The sequence below is a fragment of the Neurospora tetraspora genome (assembly GCF_033439725.1).
Source record: "Neurospora tetraspora strain CBS 560.94 chromosome Unknown B0H65scaffold_7, whole genome shotgun sequence".
In the NCBI taxonomy this organism is placed as follows: Eukaryota; Fungi; Ascomycota; class Sordariomycetes; order Sordariales; family Sordariaceae; genus Neurospora; species Neurospora tetraspora.
The window spans coordinates 1,547,611-1,560,382 of NW_026944389.1; the positions used below are offsets into that span (position 1 = coordinate 1,547,611).

The 12,772-nt window shown below is 49.9% G+C and overlaps 5 protein-coding genes across 5 annotated transcripts; 3 read left to right on the top strand and 2 right to left on the bottom strand.

The window, feature by feature from the left end:
* Window positions 1-72: 72 nt before the first annotated feature.
* On the top strand, window positions 73-2,244 carry B0H65DRAFT_511327 (Gar1/Naf1 RNA binding region-domain-containing protein; the record flags this gene model as incomplete). Its single annotated transcript, XM_062828476.1, has 4 exons — window positions 73-860; window positions 1,364-1,410; window positions 1,553-1,752; window positions 1,825-2,244. The coding sequence occupies 4 exons, from the start codon at window positions 73-75 to the stop codon at window positions 2,242-2,244; spliced, it is 1,455 nt and encodes a 484-aa protein (XP_062678418.1).
* Window positions 2,245-3,326: 1,082 nt separating this feature from the next.
* B0H65DRAFT_288936 (uncharacterized protein) lies at window positions 3,327-4,361 on the top strand. Its single transcript, XM_062822984.1, has 3 exons — window positions 3,327-4,001; window positions 4,102-4,174; window positions 4,245-4,361. The coding sequence occupies exons 1-3, from the start codon at window positions 3,419-3,421 to the stop codon at window positions 4,339-4,341; spliced, it is 753 nt and encodes a 250-aa protein (XP_062678419.1). The 5' UTR covers window positions 3,327-3,418; the 3' UTR covers window positions 4,342-4,361.
* A 20-nt stretch (window positions 4,362-4,381) lies between these two features.
* Window positions 4,382-5,591, bottom strand: B0H65DRAFT_433435 (uncharacterized protein; the record flags this gene model as incomplete). The annotated part of the gene is made up of 2 exons (XM_062825069.1): window positions 4,382-5,261; window positions 5,386-5,591. 2 exons carry the CDS (start codon window positions 5,589-5,591, stop codon window positions 4,382-4,384), a joined length of 1,086 nt encoding a protein of 361 aa, XP_062678420.1.
* A 1,364-nt stretch (window positions 5,592-6,955) lies between these two features.
* B0H65DRAFT_433903 (glycoside hydrolase) lies at window positions 6,956-8,085 on the bottom strand (the record flags this gene model as incomplete). Its single annotated transcript, XM_062825098.1, has 5 exons — window positions 6,956-7,318; window positions 7,431-7,727; window positions 7,826-7,855; window positions 7,924-7,932; window positions 7,993-8,085. 5 exons carry the CDS (start codon window positions 8,083-8,085, stop codon window positions 6,956-6,958), a joined length of 792 nt encoding a protein of 263 aa, XP_062678421.1.
* Window positions 8,086-9,075: 990 nt separating this feature from the next.
* On the top strand, window positions 9,076-11,416 carry B0H65DRAFT_289011 (heterokaryon incompatibility protein-domain-containing protein). Its single transcript, XM_062822985.1, has one exon. It carries the CDS (start codon window positions 9,404-9,406, stop codon window positions 11,351-11,353), a length of 1,950 nt encoding a protein of 649 aa, XP_062678422.1. The 5' UTR covers window positions 9,076-9,403; the 3' UTR covers window positions 11,354-11,416.
* The last annotated feature ends 1,356 nt before the right edge of the window (window positions 11,417-12,772 follow it).

A 12,772-nucleotide genomic window follows, 5' to 3' on the forward strand; every position in this document is an offset into this window, starting at 1 on the left:
CAGCATAGATCAGAGCTGTCCGTACCGGAAGCAGCTACTCTATCACGGCCAACCACCTACCTTTGTATCATCATGCTGTCCAGAAACACACAAGACATGGTCTTGTTGACCATCGCCTACTTCCTCGCATCCATCACTTCTGTGTTCGCTGAGTGTACCCGGGAGGGTCTGCTAGCAGCAGCCAACAGCTATGTATCCGCCTTCTCCGCCGGCAAACTCGACGGCCTCAAACTTGACTCGAGCAACTTCACCTACCAGGAGAACAACAAGGCAGCCGACATCAAGCGCGGCGTTCTCAGCCAGTCGCACAACATCAGCCTCAACCGATCAACCGCCGACACCGTTGCCTGCGCCAGCTACACCATGATCATCTCACTGGGGAGTGGTTCCAACTCCAAGCCGTACGTCACGGCAACGCAGATCCGTCATCCAGCCGACGGCGACACCTCAGTCATCTCCTCCATCGACACCATCGCCGCCACCGCGGGTTCCCTTTTCTTCAACGCCCAAAAGACGCTCGGGTACATCCAAAAGGAGAATTGGGGCGTCATCGATACGGCGGCGAATCGGCCAAGTCGAGAGCTGCTGAGAAAGGTGGGCGATGCTTATCTCGACATGTGGACGGATGCGAAGGCGGCTGATAGTATCCCGTGGGGTACCGACTGTGAGCGCGTCGAAGGATCGCAGTATACCAGACCGTGTGGTGGTCAGTTACCGAGAGGAGGCAGTTCGAAGCGCAACGGGAATCGTCGATATGTCATTGATGAAGTCATGGGGTCGGTTGATGTGCTGTGCTCGTTTGATGCGCTGGGGAATATGCCGGATAGTCATGAGATTCGGGTTGAGGGTGGTAAGGTCAAGTATGTCCATACGATTACGGTAACTTGAGGGCGTCGTGTAATGAGACGGATAGCTGTAGCTCCATGTTGAAAGAATGAATGTTGAAGCGATGAAGTTGAAATTTTCCTGTCAAAGTTACAGGGCTGCAAGTGATGTTGAAATCCCCACATTGGCGTTTGTCAAGGCCCTGGGCACGGACCCGCAGTCCACACCGGCCGCTGGCCCCGGTCGATCCACAGTTCCTGGTGAGCCAATGCGCCGCCAGGAACCGTCTGAAAGTGGGCTGGCCACGGTGGGGTGGTGCGGTGGACGTCTGTAATGGATTGCCGGCCGGGAAAAATTCCTCGTCCTTCAGTCTCCCAGGAACACGGAAAAATTTCAATTGTCTGCGCCGACGAAACGACGATTGTCAACATCTCACTCCGAACCCGACGGTCCTACAGTTCACTGACGCGCGAGGAGACGCAAGACGCACCCTTGCAATAATATCAACCCAACCCAACCAACAAATCATGTCTTTCAGAGGTCGTGGAGGTGGTGGTGACCGCGGTGGTCGTGGCGGCTTCAGAGGTACGCCTTATTATTCTATTATCAACCGTTATCTTGTACCTTGATGTCGTCGCCTTGGTCGCACTTTGCCGTCAACCATTGGCGCATATCACACATACTTCCACCATGGACAGTAATAACTAACACACCCCTCCTACAACAGGCGGCCGTGGTGGTTTCGGTCAGCGCGACGATGGTCCCCCCGCCCAGGTTCTCGAGCTCGGCACCTTCGAGCACGCCGTCGAGGGCGAGATGTTCTACAAGTCCACCAACCCCAAGATCCCCCATTTCAACGCTCAGGTCTTCCTCGAGAACAAGACTCCCATCGGAAAGATCGATGAGGTCCTCGGTCCTCTCAACCAGGTGCGCACTTCCCTCCGAAACGTCGAATCCCTCGAATATAAAGACCTTAGGCTAACACTCTGCTTCCTTCAGGTTTACTTCACTGTTAAGCCCCAAACCGGCATCGTCGCTACTTCCTTCAAGCCCGGCGATAAGGTCTTCGTCGGTTCCGAGAAGCTCCTTCCTCTCGAGCGTTTCCTTCCCAAGCCCAAGGTTCTCGGCGCCCCCAAGGTGAAGAAGGCTGGCCGTGGTGGTGCTGGTGGTGGTCGTGGCGGTCCCAGAGGCGGTGCCCGCGGCGGTGGCCGTGGCGGCTTCTCCTCTCGCGGCGGCGGCGGCGGCTTCTCCCGCGGTGGTGGTGGTGGCTTCTCCCGCGGCGGCGGTGGTGGTTTCAGCAGAGGCGGCGGTCGCGGTGGCAGCGGCGGCTTCTCGAGGGGTGGTGGTGGCGGTGGCTTCTCCCGCGGCGGTGGCGGCGGTTTCTCCCGTGGTGGAGGCCGCGGCCGTGGTGGCTACTAAGCGGTTGCGACGGTTGACGACGACAACGACGAAAGCGCATGCCAGTGCTGCTGCTGCTGGCGCTGCTCGGAAAGGAAAGGGAGTGGAAGAAAGACTTGCTGCTTTACCAGGGTCTTGGGTTTTGTTAAACATGGTCCTCAAAATGGCTATGGCTTGTGGCGTTTATGGAAGGGACAAATTCTTTCTGCCGCATCAGGAGGGTTCGGCAAAGTTGTGTTTTTATCTCTGTAGGCATCTCTCGGTTTTCTCTGTCTGCTAATTTCGGTTTCTTTGGATTACAACACATCAAACTGAGCGCATCTGGATTTGGTCTGGCAAGTCTTTACGTTGACGATGGATGAAATTGGGGGATCAAAATGTCTTTGGCATGGGCATCGAGTCATGTTCGGACAGACAGCTTACGTGTCCGGTCGTTTGTGAACGATCACAGGCAGTACCCAGTCGCAGACGTCGCCATCTCCCCCGAATGCGATTCTCGGAAACACACGACATGCTCGCGGACCCCAGGTTGGACTGGACTGCGGCTCCCTAGCTGGGAGAAATAGAGGCTTCAGTTTAATGTCTTCGGCAATGCAGCAACCAAACATCAACCACATCCCGAGAGCCAACCCGCCAGATATTTAGCACCGACTGAACGCCCAGCACCAACGACCTGCCACCTATCCCTCCGAATGAAAGCATCCCGCAACCCGAAATCCGTTCTCCGTCTTCACCCACTCTGTCCGGGTATACCTACCCATCACTCTTCCAACACCACAACTTCCACAACACCCCTCCCGAGAAGAACCGAAAAAAACTGTCGAGCCTATTCGCGCCTATTGCCGCCGACTATACGCACACCATGTCACAATCCGTTGCCAATGTATTCATATTTCAGACAGCAGCGTATGGTCGTCCGCCTTTCCATCTTTCCGACGTTTTGTCGTGGCTTGAGAGCTGATTGGTGTCATTGTGGCGTGTGGCTCTAAAGGGCCCATGCAGGCTGCGCTCGGGGCTGATGTTGACCCGTGGTGGACTGCTCCGGCGTATGTCCTTGTTCAGCGAGCGTATATAGATTAAAAGTAACTCAACCTTCCTTCTAAAGTTGTCAACTGCCCGGGACCCTTCACTAACTCGTTCCACCATATCATGACATCATTTTCATGCATAAGTACCATCTCTCCAGGATCGCAAGATGGCTGACTGTTGTCCGGACAGCAAACTCTCCACAGCCGCAAACATCATCGGCCTCCTCACTTTCACTCTCTCGGCGCTCAATCTTTTGATAGTCCGAGTTCTTCGAAACGAAAGCAAGATAATCAAACAACTCCGGAAAGGGGGGTGGAAGAATTCCCTCAACGCCTTGGAACAGAAAATACGTTACATTCGGCTCTTTAATCCGGCTTTCGCGGGCTTTGGAAGGGATAACATGCATCCCGACCACGCTTCCGGAATCCCTCGGGTACCAGATGTCGGAGCACCCGGAGAAAGGTCAGACCTGGAAGAGAAGCAGCCAGAAGAACGGTTTACCGAAATCTTAAAAGATGTTCAGAGATGTTACGACCAGGGAAAGGTCACCATCAACGAAACAGAAGCCATTCAGCACCTTCTCGCCGAACAGATTAGCCTTGCTGGCTACGCAAGAGCTACGAGACGATTGATATTGCGATGGGATGTGGAGAACTTTTACGAGGCATCAGTGTCGGTCTGCAGACAACTCTACAATTGGCGAGAATCGCGTGAGGCTGTGGATAAACTTGAGGATAATTACCAGGAGTGTAAGTGCACACCAGTCGACTTTTTCCCTTTCACTCTCGAGCACAAAAGTGAGTAGAGGTTCATGACTGACAGGATGAATTAAATATGTCGCTCTGCCAGTGAATTCGATTGTAGCTCACGTTGACTCTCTAATCCTGGTTATGCAAGGGATTAAGTTACTGCAACTACAAAGGTGATTCCTATCCCGACGAACCATACACTTATTGAAGCAGCTGTTGTTAATACCAACATTGAGCTGTTAGGACAATCGATCGTCAAGCAAGCACCATAGTCGACACAGTGAACACCATCAACACTCGCTCACCAACAGAACCTACACCAAGCGCACCACCATACTAGATCACATCATTTTCCCTTATCATTCACTCCCCCGTCGCGACTAAGCCACCCACTGTCCCGGAGTCAAAACCCTCCTCATCGCCTCAAGAAACTTTCGCCATGTGCTTCTCCTCCCATGTGCATTATTTACCGGCCCAGCCCGCTGGTTCAGAACCATTATATGCATCACACCCGGCCGTCGTTCCCCATCTTTCTTCTCCCTCTTCCCCTCGTTGTTTTTCTTCTTCTTCTCTTTCCGATTCCCATTCGTGGTCTCTAGCTCTCGCGGTTGACTCCTAGCCTCACCCATAAGCGCTGCAAACCGATTCCTTTCTTCTGGGGATACTTCCTCGTCTTCTTCTTCCATCTCGCTCGCCCTCCCCATGGCCACACCCGAGTCTAGATCAGAATCCATATCCACATCCTCGTCCGCTTCAATCTCCTCCGGACTTCTAATATCCTCCCTCATCCCCTCCGTATCCTCAACCACAGGCGCTCGTCGCCTGAAAAACTTTTTTGCAGGGTTCGGTTTCTCATTCCAGTTCCCTCCCGGGTTGCCGAGCCGGAGTCCCGTCACCTTTTGGAAGTGCTTGGGTTTCTGGGGGTTGAGGATTTTGAACTTGAGGGTTATGGTGTCATCGGTCCAGTCTTCTGGGTGCTTATCCTTCGCGATGACTTGGCGGATCAGACCGCCGGTGCCGATGACCATTTCATGTGGTGATGCTTTCTCGGTTGGGGGCCGCTGATTGGAACTGGAGCTGGATGCGAAGGGAACAAAAAATTGCTGCGGATCTGATGGTTCATCTGAAGAGCCAGCCAGTGTTGAAGACTCCGAAGTTGTATCCGCCTCACAGGTTGGTGGTGTTTGACGTCGTGAAGTGATCTGGATCTCGACTTCTTTGACAAGGTTGTTCTTCCGGAGTTGTGATCGGAGGGAGAGCCTGCAGTCATTTCAGATGTTAGAAGACGACGGGACAGATGTTGTATACCTAGGTAGGTACCATGCTGTCATGATGCGCACAAGATCATGCTAACAGATTCATAACACCAGACGATGACACATACCTCTCTCTATGACGACCAAACACGCGGAACTGGCGTGCGGTATCCTTCCCGACTTGCGTTCCCCATATCCACTCCTGCTCCGAGACGACGAAGTAGTCTTGTGGTAGTGTGTCCTTCCCGTCTGTGGTGGTATGCTGGATGACATTCACCCCGCCCACGCTCACTTTCGCTTTGAAGGCCGACTCTGAAGAGGTGGTACCTGACATACGGATTGCGAAGGCTTTGTCATCTGTTGAAAGGCCCAACAGGTCATTAGTTGTCTGTCTCTTTGGAGAAACCCCATTGAGAGTGGACTGTAGTGAAAAGGATTTACCTTTAATGGCAAGCGCCCGGCTATCCTTCAGTGCCGGGGAGTTATATATCGTGAAAGGAAAGACAGGCTGTAGACAGCCTTCTCTGCCTCCTCCTCCATACGGGTCATGGACTCGTTGATAACTACGTTCTGCGTTGTCTTGCGCTCGGGGAACTTCACAGAAGGAAATGGTGAAGCTGCTCATGCTCCCGTAAGAGATGCTGACTGACGTGTTGTCTGGATCTTGCTTTAGTTCGATCATCGTGTCGATTGTTGTCGAGGTAGTTTTGGGGTGTGATATGATATGAGATGCAGAAGATCGGTGCTATTGATCGACTCCAATCCATCATCTGGAGTGTGTTAGGGGGATCACGGAGCACAAATAGGCATCCCTATGAGAGGGGCCGCCCGCTTCTCGGGATAACACCGCGGAAATAGTTTTTGCATATGGAGGATGAACCACCCACCCAGTTGTAGATCATGGAGGCTGATATGCATAGAATTAATGTCGTACAGACATCCATTTGACAATCACTCGACCGGGCAATGTGGAAAACTGGAAGCGACCACCAATAAGGAGAGGGTTGGATGCAGTCATATTGTGGCTTTTGACCGGTCGACGGGATTCGTTTGGCGGAGGAGGAGTCCGCGGGGGAGGGGGATCTGTTGATGCATCGGCTAACCCGAGAAAGAAGCCGAGAGCCTGCTTTTTAGGAGGCTGTAAGTAGACCCTTTGTTATCTGCGCCTTTCTTGGCCCGCAAGCAATTGACGCACCAAACGCATCATCTCCGCGGCTCTCTCGCGATTGTTGCGGCTCTCGGCACTGGTTTACATTGAGAAGGTTGTGTCATGAACTTTTATCTCTTCGGTGCTGCCGACGTCAGTCTCTCTGCCTACTGACATCACCCACAACGTACCTTTCAATCTGAGAGAGATGGCGATTGAAACACGAGACAGTCCTCTGCCCACCATCAGCAATGTTGCTGGCCTCTTAACGTCTGCGATTGGACTACTTAGAGGTACATTTTCTGTAGTTATATACAAGCAACGACCAACATTATGGTCCGATACAAAATAGTGTAGATATGTACTTGAAGAAGATATCACCTGTCAGTGGTCCACGGTCCACGAAGCAGGGTACAGAAGTCCGTTGAACTTTGGCTCCAAATCCGGTATGACTGGTTACCGGCAGTCTGCTTCAGCTGAGTTCAAGCATCGAAGTGCCGGTCACTTGTACTTCGGCCTTTGTGTTTCTCATTGCGAGTCAAGCAAGCCGTTTAGCAAGTAAACACAGCAGGGCCAGGGATGGTATAAGTAGTAGCTGCACAGTAAGGTATTAGTAGACACTCTTCTTTTATGACATCAACTTGGAAGAAGTAGAACTCACCCTTATAAGCATCATAAGTAATTCCCGGATCAGTACTCTTATACGCCCCCGGAAAACTGACCAATCCCGAGCTGGGGGTCTTGGTTCCCGAACCCGTAACCTGCAACTGATGGCATCCCGGATAGAACTGAGCACCAGGATAAGTGTAGGCAGCGTGCAGCGCAATGATCTCATGCCTAACAAGATAGTAACCGGGCTTGAGGCAGGACGGAATGGTGTACTCATAGTTGGCCGGGGCGGTCATGAGGGCGGTCTGTTTTTTTGTTGTTAGTATCAGTCCGCGTTTCCCTTGTTACCAAGGATAAGATCGAGCGCAGCGAGCAAAGCAAAAAAAAAAAAAAAAAAAGAAAACAAGGAAAACCCACATCAGCCCAAACATTACTAGTCCCCGTCCTCCCGCCCTCCTTAACCTTGAACCAAACCTTATCACTGGCGCTAGGAGTCCAGTTCTGGCACCCACTATCCGGGCAGCGGGCCATGTACGTGATAACCGGCCCCATGTGCGAGTCGGGCCAGAGGGTCCAGCGCAAGGTCACAGTCGAGCCGGCGGCGACGGGGGCGTGCAGTTTTGCGGGCGCCGAGTCGGCGTTGCATTGGATGGCGAGCGAAGTTAGGTCTTCGACGGGACCGTTGCCGGGGATTTTGCGGGAGATGCGTTCGGGCTGGTGGAAAATGTTAGTAGGTATATGAGGATCTGGGGGGTAGACGCACATGGTGGTGGGAGGGATAGTGGAAGGGGCGATGTTGGGAGGAGACTTACGGCGGTGCCCATGTAGGGGTCCTGGTAGGGCTACATAGTAGGGAGTGTGAGCTGTTGAGATATAGTCGTAGGGGTCATGGTGATGGTGATGGTATTACCTGGTAGAACTGTGAGGTTTTTAGCATGTTGTCCAGGCCCTTGATAAGAGTTCAAGTGTTCATACATACCTGATAGAACTGCCCACCAATAGTGGCGTTATCAACATAGCCATGAGCGGCCACCAGGCCAACGGAAGCCAAAAGAGTCGCAAAGGTCTTCATCTTGGTCTTTGTCGAGTGAGTTTGAGCTGACTTGACTGTCCAACCTGTCTCACAACAAACCTCTTTCATCCTCCATCCGGGTTCTCAAGGCCAGTTTATATATCCTTCAAGCATGCGGCTGTTCCCCTACCCAATTTAGACCCAAACAACATCTCCGCAAGCATAAGAAACAAGTCCACTGTCCACCCACAATTTGCAAATCCGGCTTCTCGCGCCTGGCAAGACGAACTCAAACCAGACATTCGGATCGTTCAACGCCTCGATCCGGGTGACATCGAACCAAGAGACAAGGGGCGGAGGCTGCACCATCCACCCTTACCCTCGAGGATAATTCTCCGAAGTCTAGGGGGAAGTAATACCGACAGGGCGAAATGGCCGTCTTTGATAATGCTCCTCCCAGAAAACAAAACGTCGCGTGGCAATGGATGTAAATAGAAACATCTGGTAATGGTGGTGGTGATATACGCAAGTTTGAGGTTTCTTGCTTGGAAGAAAGAGACGCTATTGACGAACGGGGTACGATCTTCCGAGCTTTTGCTTCACTGCTGGGATTACCGAGGAGAATTGACCCACCAATGGTACAACACCAAGCATGGGAATTGGGAATTCAAGAAGCGTTTGTTCGGAGGAAATACCGTGCTCTTGAAAAGCGCATCATCATGATGGTGAGGGGAGAGCGTCGACGTTGAAGTCACATGCTTGATGAGCAGTCCATTTGTGATCCAGATCGGATCAAGATCCCGTCGACAGTCTGGTTTCCATGTCAACAAGAAAAGTGACCAAAAGAGGGGAAGAAATCAGGAAACTGTTCCCGCGAAGCCGTTATAGACTGGTGATTGGGACAAATCCCCAATGTTGGTGTCTCGAATTGTAAAGGCAATTAGCTTGGCTACCGTAGTTGGCAGATGATCCGCTGAATCCCCGGGCCCGACCGACCCCCACTCGGAACCCCGATGCCGGCCGACCTCCGAATTTTGGGATCCGCTCCTCCGTACTGTACCGGGGTCTTGATCATGGCCCCGTGTCCCATCGACATTCGGATATCGATAAAATATCTTCCACTTGTCAGACTTCTGTCATTCCCCAGTGATGAAGAGGGCTTGCGACTGACAATATGTAGGACATGACAATTGCAAAACATCAATGCCATGGGTCAACTTTGGGGGCAATGATAAGCGCTTGCTCCACCACCACTGCTGACGCTTGGAGAGCCAATGGAATGGTCAAATCGTGGAGCCTCATGAGCTGGCAAAAAGCCTCGAGATTGGGCTCAATCATCGGCTGACCGATAATCCCAAAGAGTCACACAGAACTGCTCATGAATAACCAGCGAGCATGGAGACTCCTGAGGAAGCAATCGCCGGGTGAAACGCTCCTTCCGCCGGTCAATTCATCGGCTGACGAGATCCGACTTCTCGACATCTTTCCATCCGAAAAAGACTCTTCTCCGATAGCATGCAGTTACCGCGTCATCAGCCTGAAGCCGAGCGAAGGGCAACAAATCCCCTGTTACGAGACTCTGTCCTATGCCTGGCAAGATGTCGGCAGCGACCCGGAAACAGAGGCGCCTCAAGTCATCATTGACAGTAACTCTTTCCCGGTCTCGGGGAGCCTTCTACGAGCGCTGCGGCGGCTTCGACTTTCGGACCGGATAAGGACGCTATGGATAGACGCAGTATGCATCAACCAGTCCGACGATGTCGAAAAGACGCAGCAAGTCAACCTGATGCGCCGCATCTACGCCTCATGTACCCAGTGCAACATCTGGTTGGGATATCCACGAGATGTAGGTGTCTCTGAGAAAGACGCACAAGCGGCTTTCGACACCATCGCTTGGATCACCGTCGCAGGCGAAGCGCTGGACGCCAGGTTTAGTGGGGTTGATGTACCTAACCCGTCTCCGCTAGCTTGGTTCCAGGATGTTGAAGATGAGGGCACTGATGGGCATGAGTTGCGACTAAGGGCTGCCGAAGCATTCTACAAATTCTTCAGGACGCCCTGGTGGTCGCGAGTGTGGACCGTGCAAGAGGCGGTCCTTCCTCCTGCGGCGACGGTCTACTGGGGCGCCTGTGAGATCTCATGGCATCTTCTTGACATGGCGTCAGAGGCACTCATGGCGCCTACTGACGGGAAGCGAAATGAACATGTTGGTGATTTGCTGCCAGATGGACTATTTGACAAGCTCAGGCCGGACGACTACCTGATTGCTTATATGAGGGGTATCGGCATCTCGTCTGGTGGCGAAGAGCCTGTATCCACGCTGTATCGCTGGCGTGGAAGAAGAGCCACAGATCCGAGGGACAAAGTGTACGGGTTGATGGGATTGAAGGGTAGAAATGTTGATGAGGAGGCGGCTTTTCTCCCCGGCATCCCATCTTGCGACTACACCCTGGACACCCAAACACTTTTCTGCCGTGTCTCATGGGCCCTTATCGAACAATCCAACAGTCTTGAACCTCTCATGGGCCGACGGGGAGAAGCGGCCAAGTTGGAGGGTCTTCCGTCATGGGTGATAGACTGGTCGCAAGACAGATGGTCGGATGGATTCATCCACTTTAATACGGAAGAAGACAAGGTACCGGTCCAAGTGCCGGGAGCCGATTATTTTAGTCATGAGGAACTGTACTCCAACTATTGCGCTGATGGGCCCATTATGGTGGGAAAGGGCCCGAGAGTTTTGGATGAAACTGGACGAGTACTTGGATTGGACGGCTTCTTGGTTGACAGAATCGCGGTGGTGGAGCAGCGAGAAGTTCTTGGGAGACAGGAGTTTCCGGGCGACCAGGTTCTGGTAGCGAACGCGGTGCGATATGGAGAGCTCATTGGGCGATGCCACGACTATTTCTCGTCGGCAAGTGAGGAATCACGCAGGCGGTGGCAGAGCGGTGGCTGGATGCAGGAATACCTCGGCGTCGTGACGGGCCAGCTTGATCCAGCAATGCCAGGTCATTGTCCCCTTGACCGGGACGAGTGGGCGTCCATATATCTCCAACACCATCTTTTGTTCGTCACCGAAGGAGGCAAGGTTGGATTCGGGCCCGTGACGTCTGAACCTGGTGATGAGGTCTGGATTCTCGAATTGTGCAGGCTCCCGGTTGTGCTTAAGCCTTTGAAGTCCGAGGATCAGGAACGAGGTTGTTCGACTCCCGTCGACGGGGCAAACCGGCGTGATGTTACTTGGGTGGGCGACTGTTGCGTGTACGGAATAATGATGGGAGAATTAGTCAAAGGGAAGGAGGATGCTTGGGTTGAGGTTGCGGTATACTGAACGGAAGGAACCTTAAAATCTTATAACCAATATTCGCCTAGAGGTATCTATCAGATGTGACGGTGCAGACTTGATTGATTAAAGAGTGTGTGTGACTAACTCGCCCAAAAGGTATAGCGGGTGCTAGGGTAACCCAGATATGCCTAGAAATCAGGCAATATTAGGTGGTTGGAGCGCTAACCTCTATATAGTATGGTTAAAACTACCCTTAAATCTGATATACCCCCTTACTTATAGACCTTCTAAATAGGGTAAAAGTGAAGCTATTTACAAAATCTCTCTTCTAGTATGTTAATTTCTCTAGCCGAACTATAAATGTTCTCTAGAACATTATCCGGAATCTCCTTATTCATCCCTATCTCCTTACGAGCTAATATATTTATTATTCTTATTAATTCCCGGAATTTCTCGTAATCCAATTGTCCTAAAACCTTCATTAATCTATTGGCTAATATTTTCTTTATTTCTAAATATTCAACTTTAATCCTTCCCTCTATAATTTCTTACTTTAATTAGTAATAATAGATATCGACGTATTTTAATTTGGCTATTAGCTTTACTACTTTAATAATTAATATATAAATTGTTTATATATTATTATAACTAATTATAGGTATTTCTTTATTAAAAGGAATATTAATTTCTTTATATAAATATATAATAGTAATAAATTCCTTAATAATGTTTAAAATCGATGATAGTTCTACTTTTATTATTAAAGTAAATACTGTCTTTTATTTAGTTGTACCCTAATGAATTAGATGATTAAAGAATTTAATTGTAAATCTATACGAATTCTTTCAATATAAAAAATTATCGGCGTATAATATCTTTAAAGCGATTTCGAATTTCGTTAATTTATTATAATAAAAAGAGAAATCAAAGTAGTATTAAAAATAGTATAAAATTTTATTAATAGCTTTACGATATTAAGGACCGAGATTGTAATTATAGCGAATTAGTCAGCTAGCGGCGAAAATAATATTAAGCCGGGTAATTATAGCGATGTATATTATAGAAGCGATAACGATTTAATATTCCCGGATTTTATCGAAGGAAGTTATACTATTATAAAAAATAAATTCTTTATTATTTATTAGGACAAAGGCGAAGGTATAGGAATTCTTAATTAATTTAATAATTTTGTAACTATATTCCCATTAAGACAATTAAATATAGCCTACCTCTTAGTTTCGAATAATTTCGATATTTAAAAACTATTAAAAGTTATTACTACTAGTAAATTTATACTTCTCTTCTAATTTTTTCGTAATCCGGGTAATTTTATTATATTATAATTTATTAAAAGCGAGAATAATATCGTTAACGTAGTAGAAAATTAAGATTCTATTACGTTTAAAGATATACGGGTCCTCAAATAACGGTTTAAATCCTAAATTTTCAAAGGTCCCATTAAAT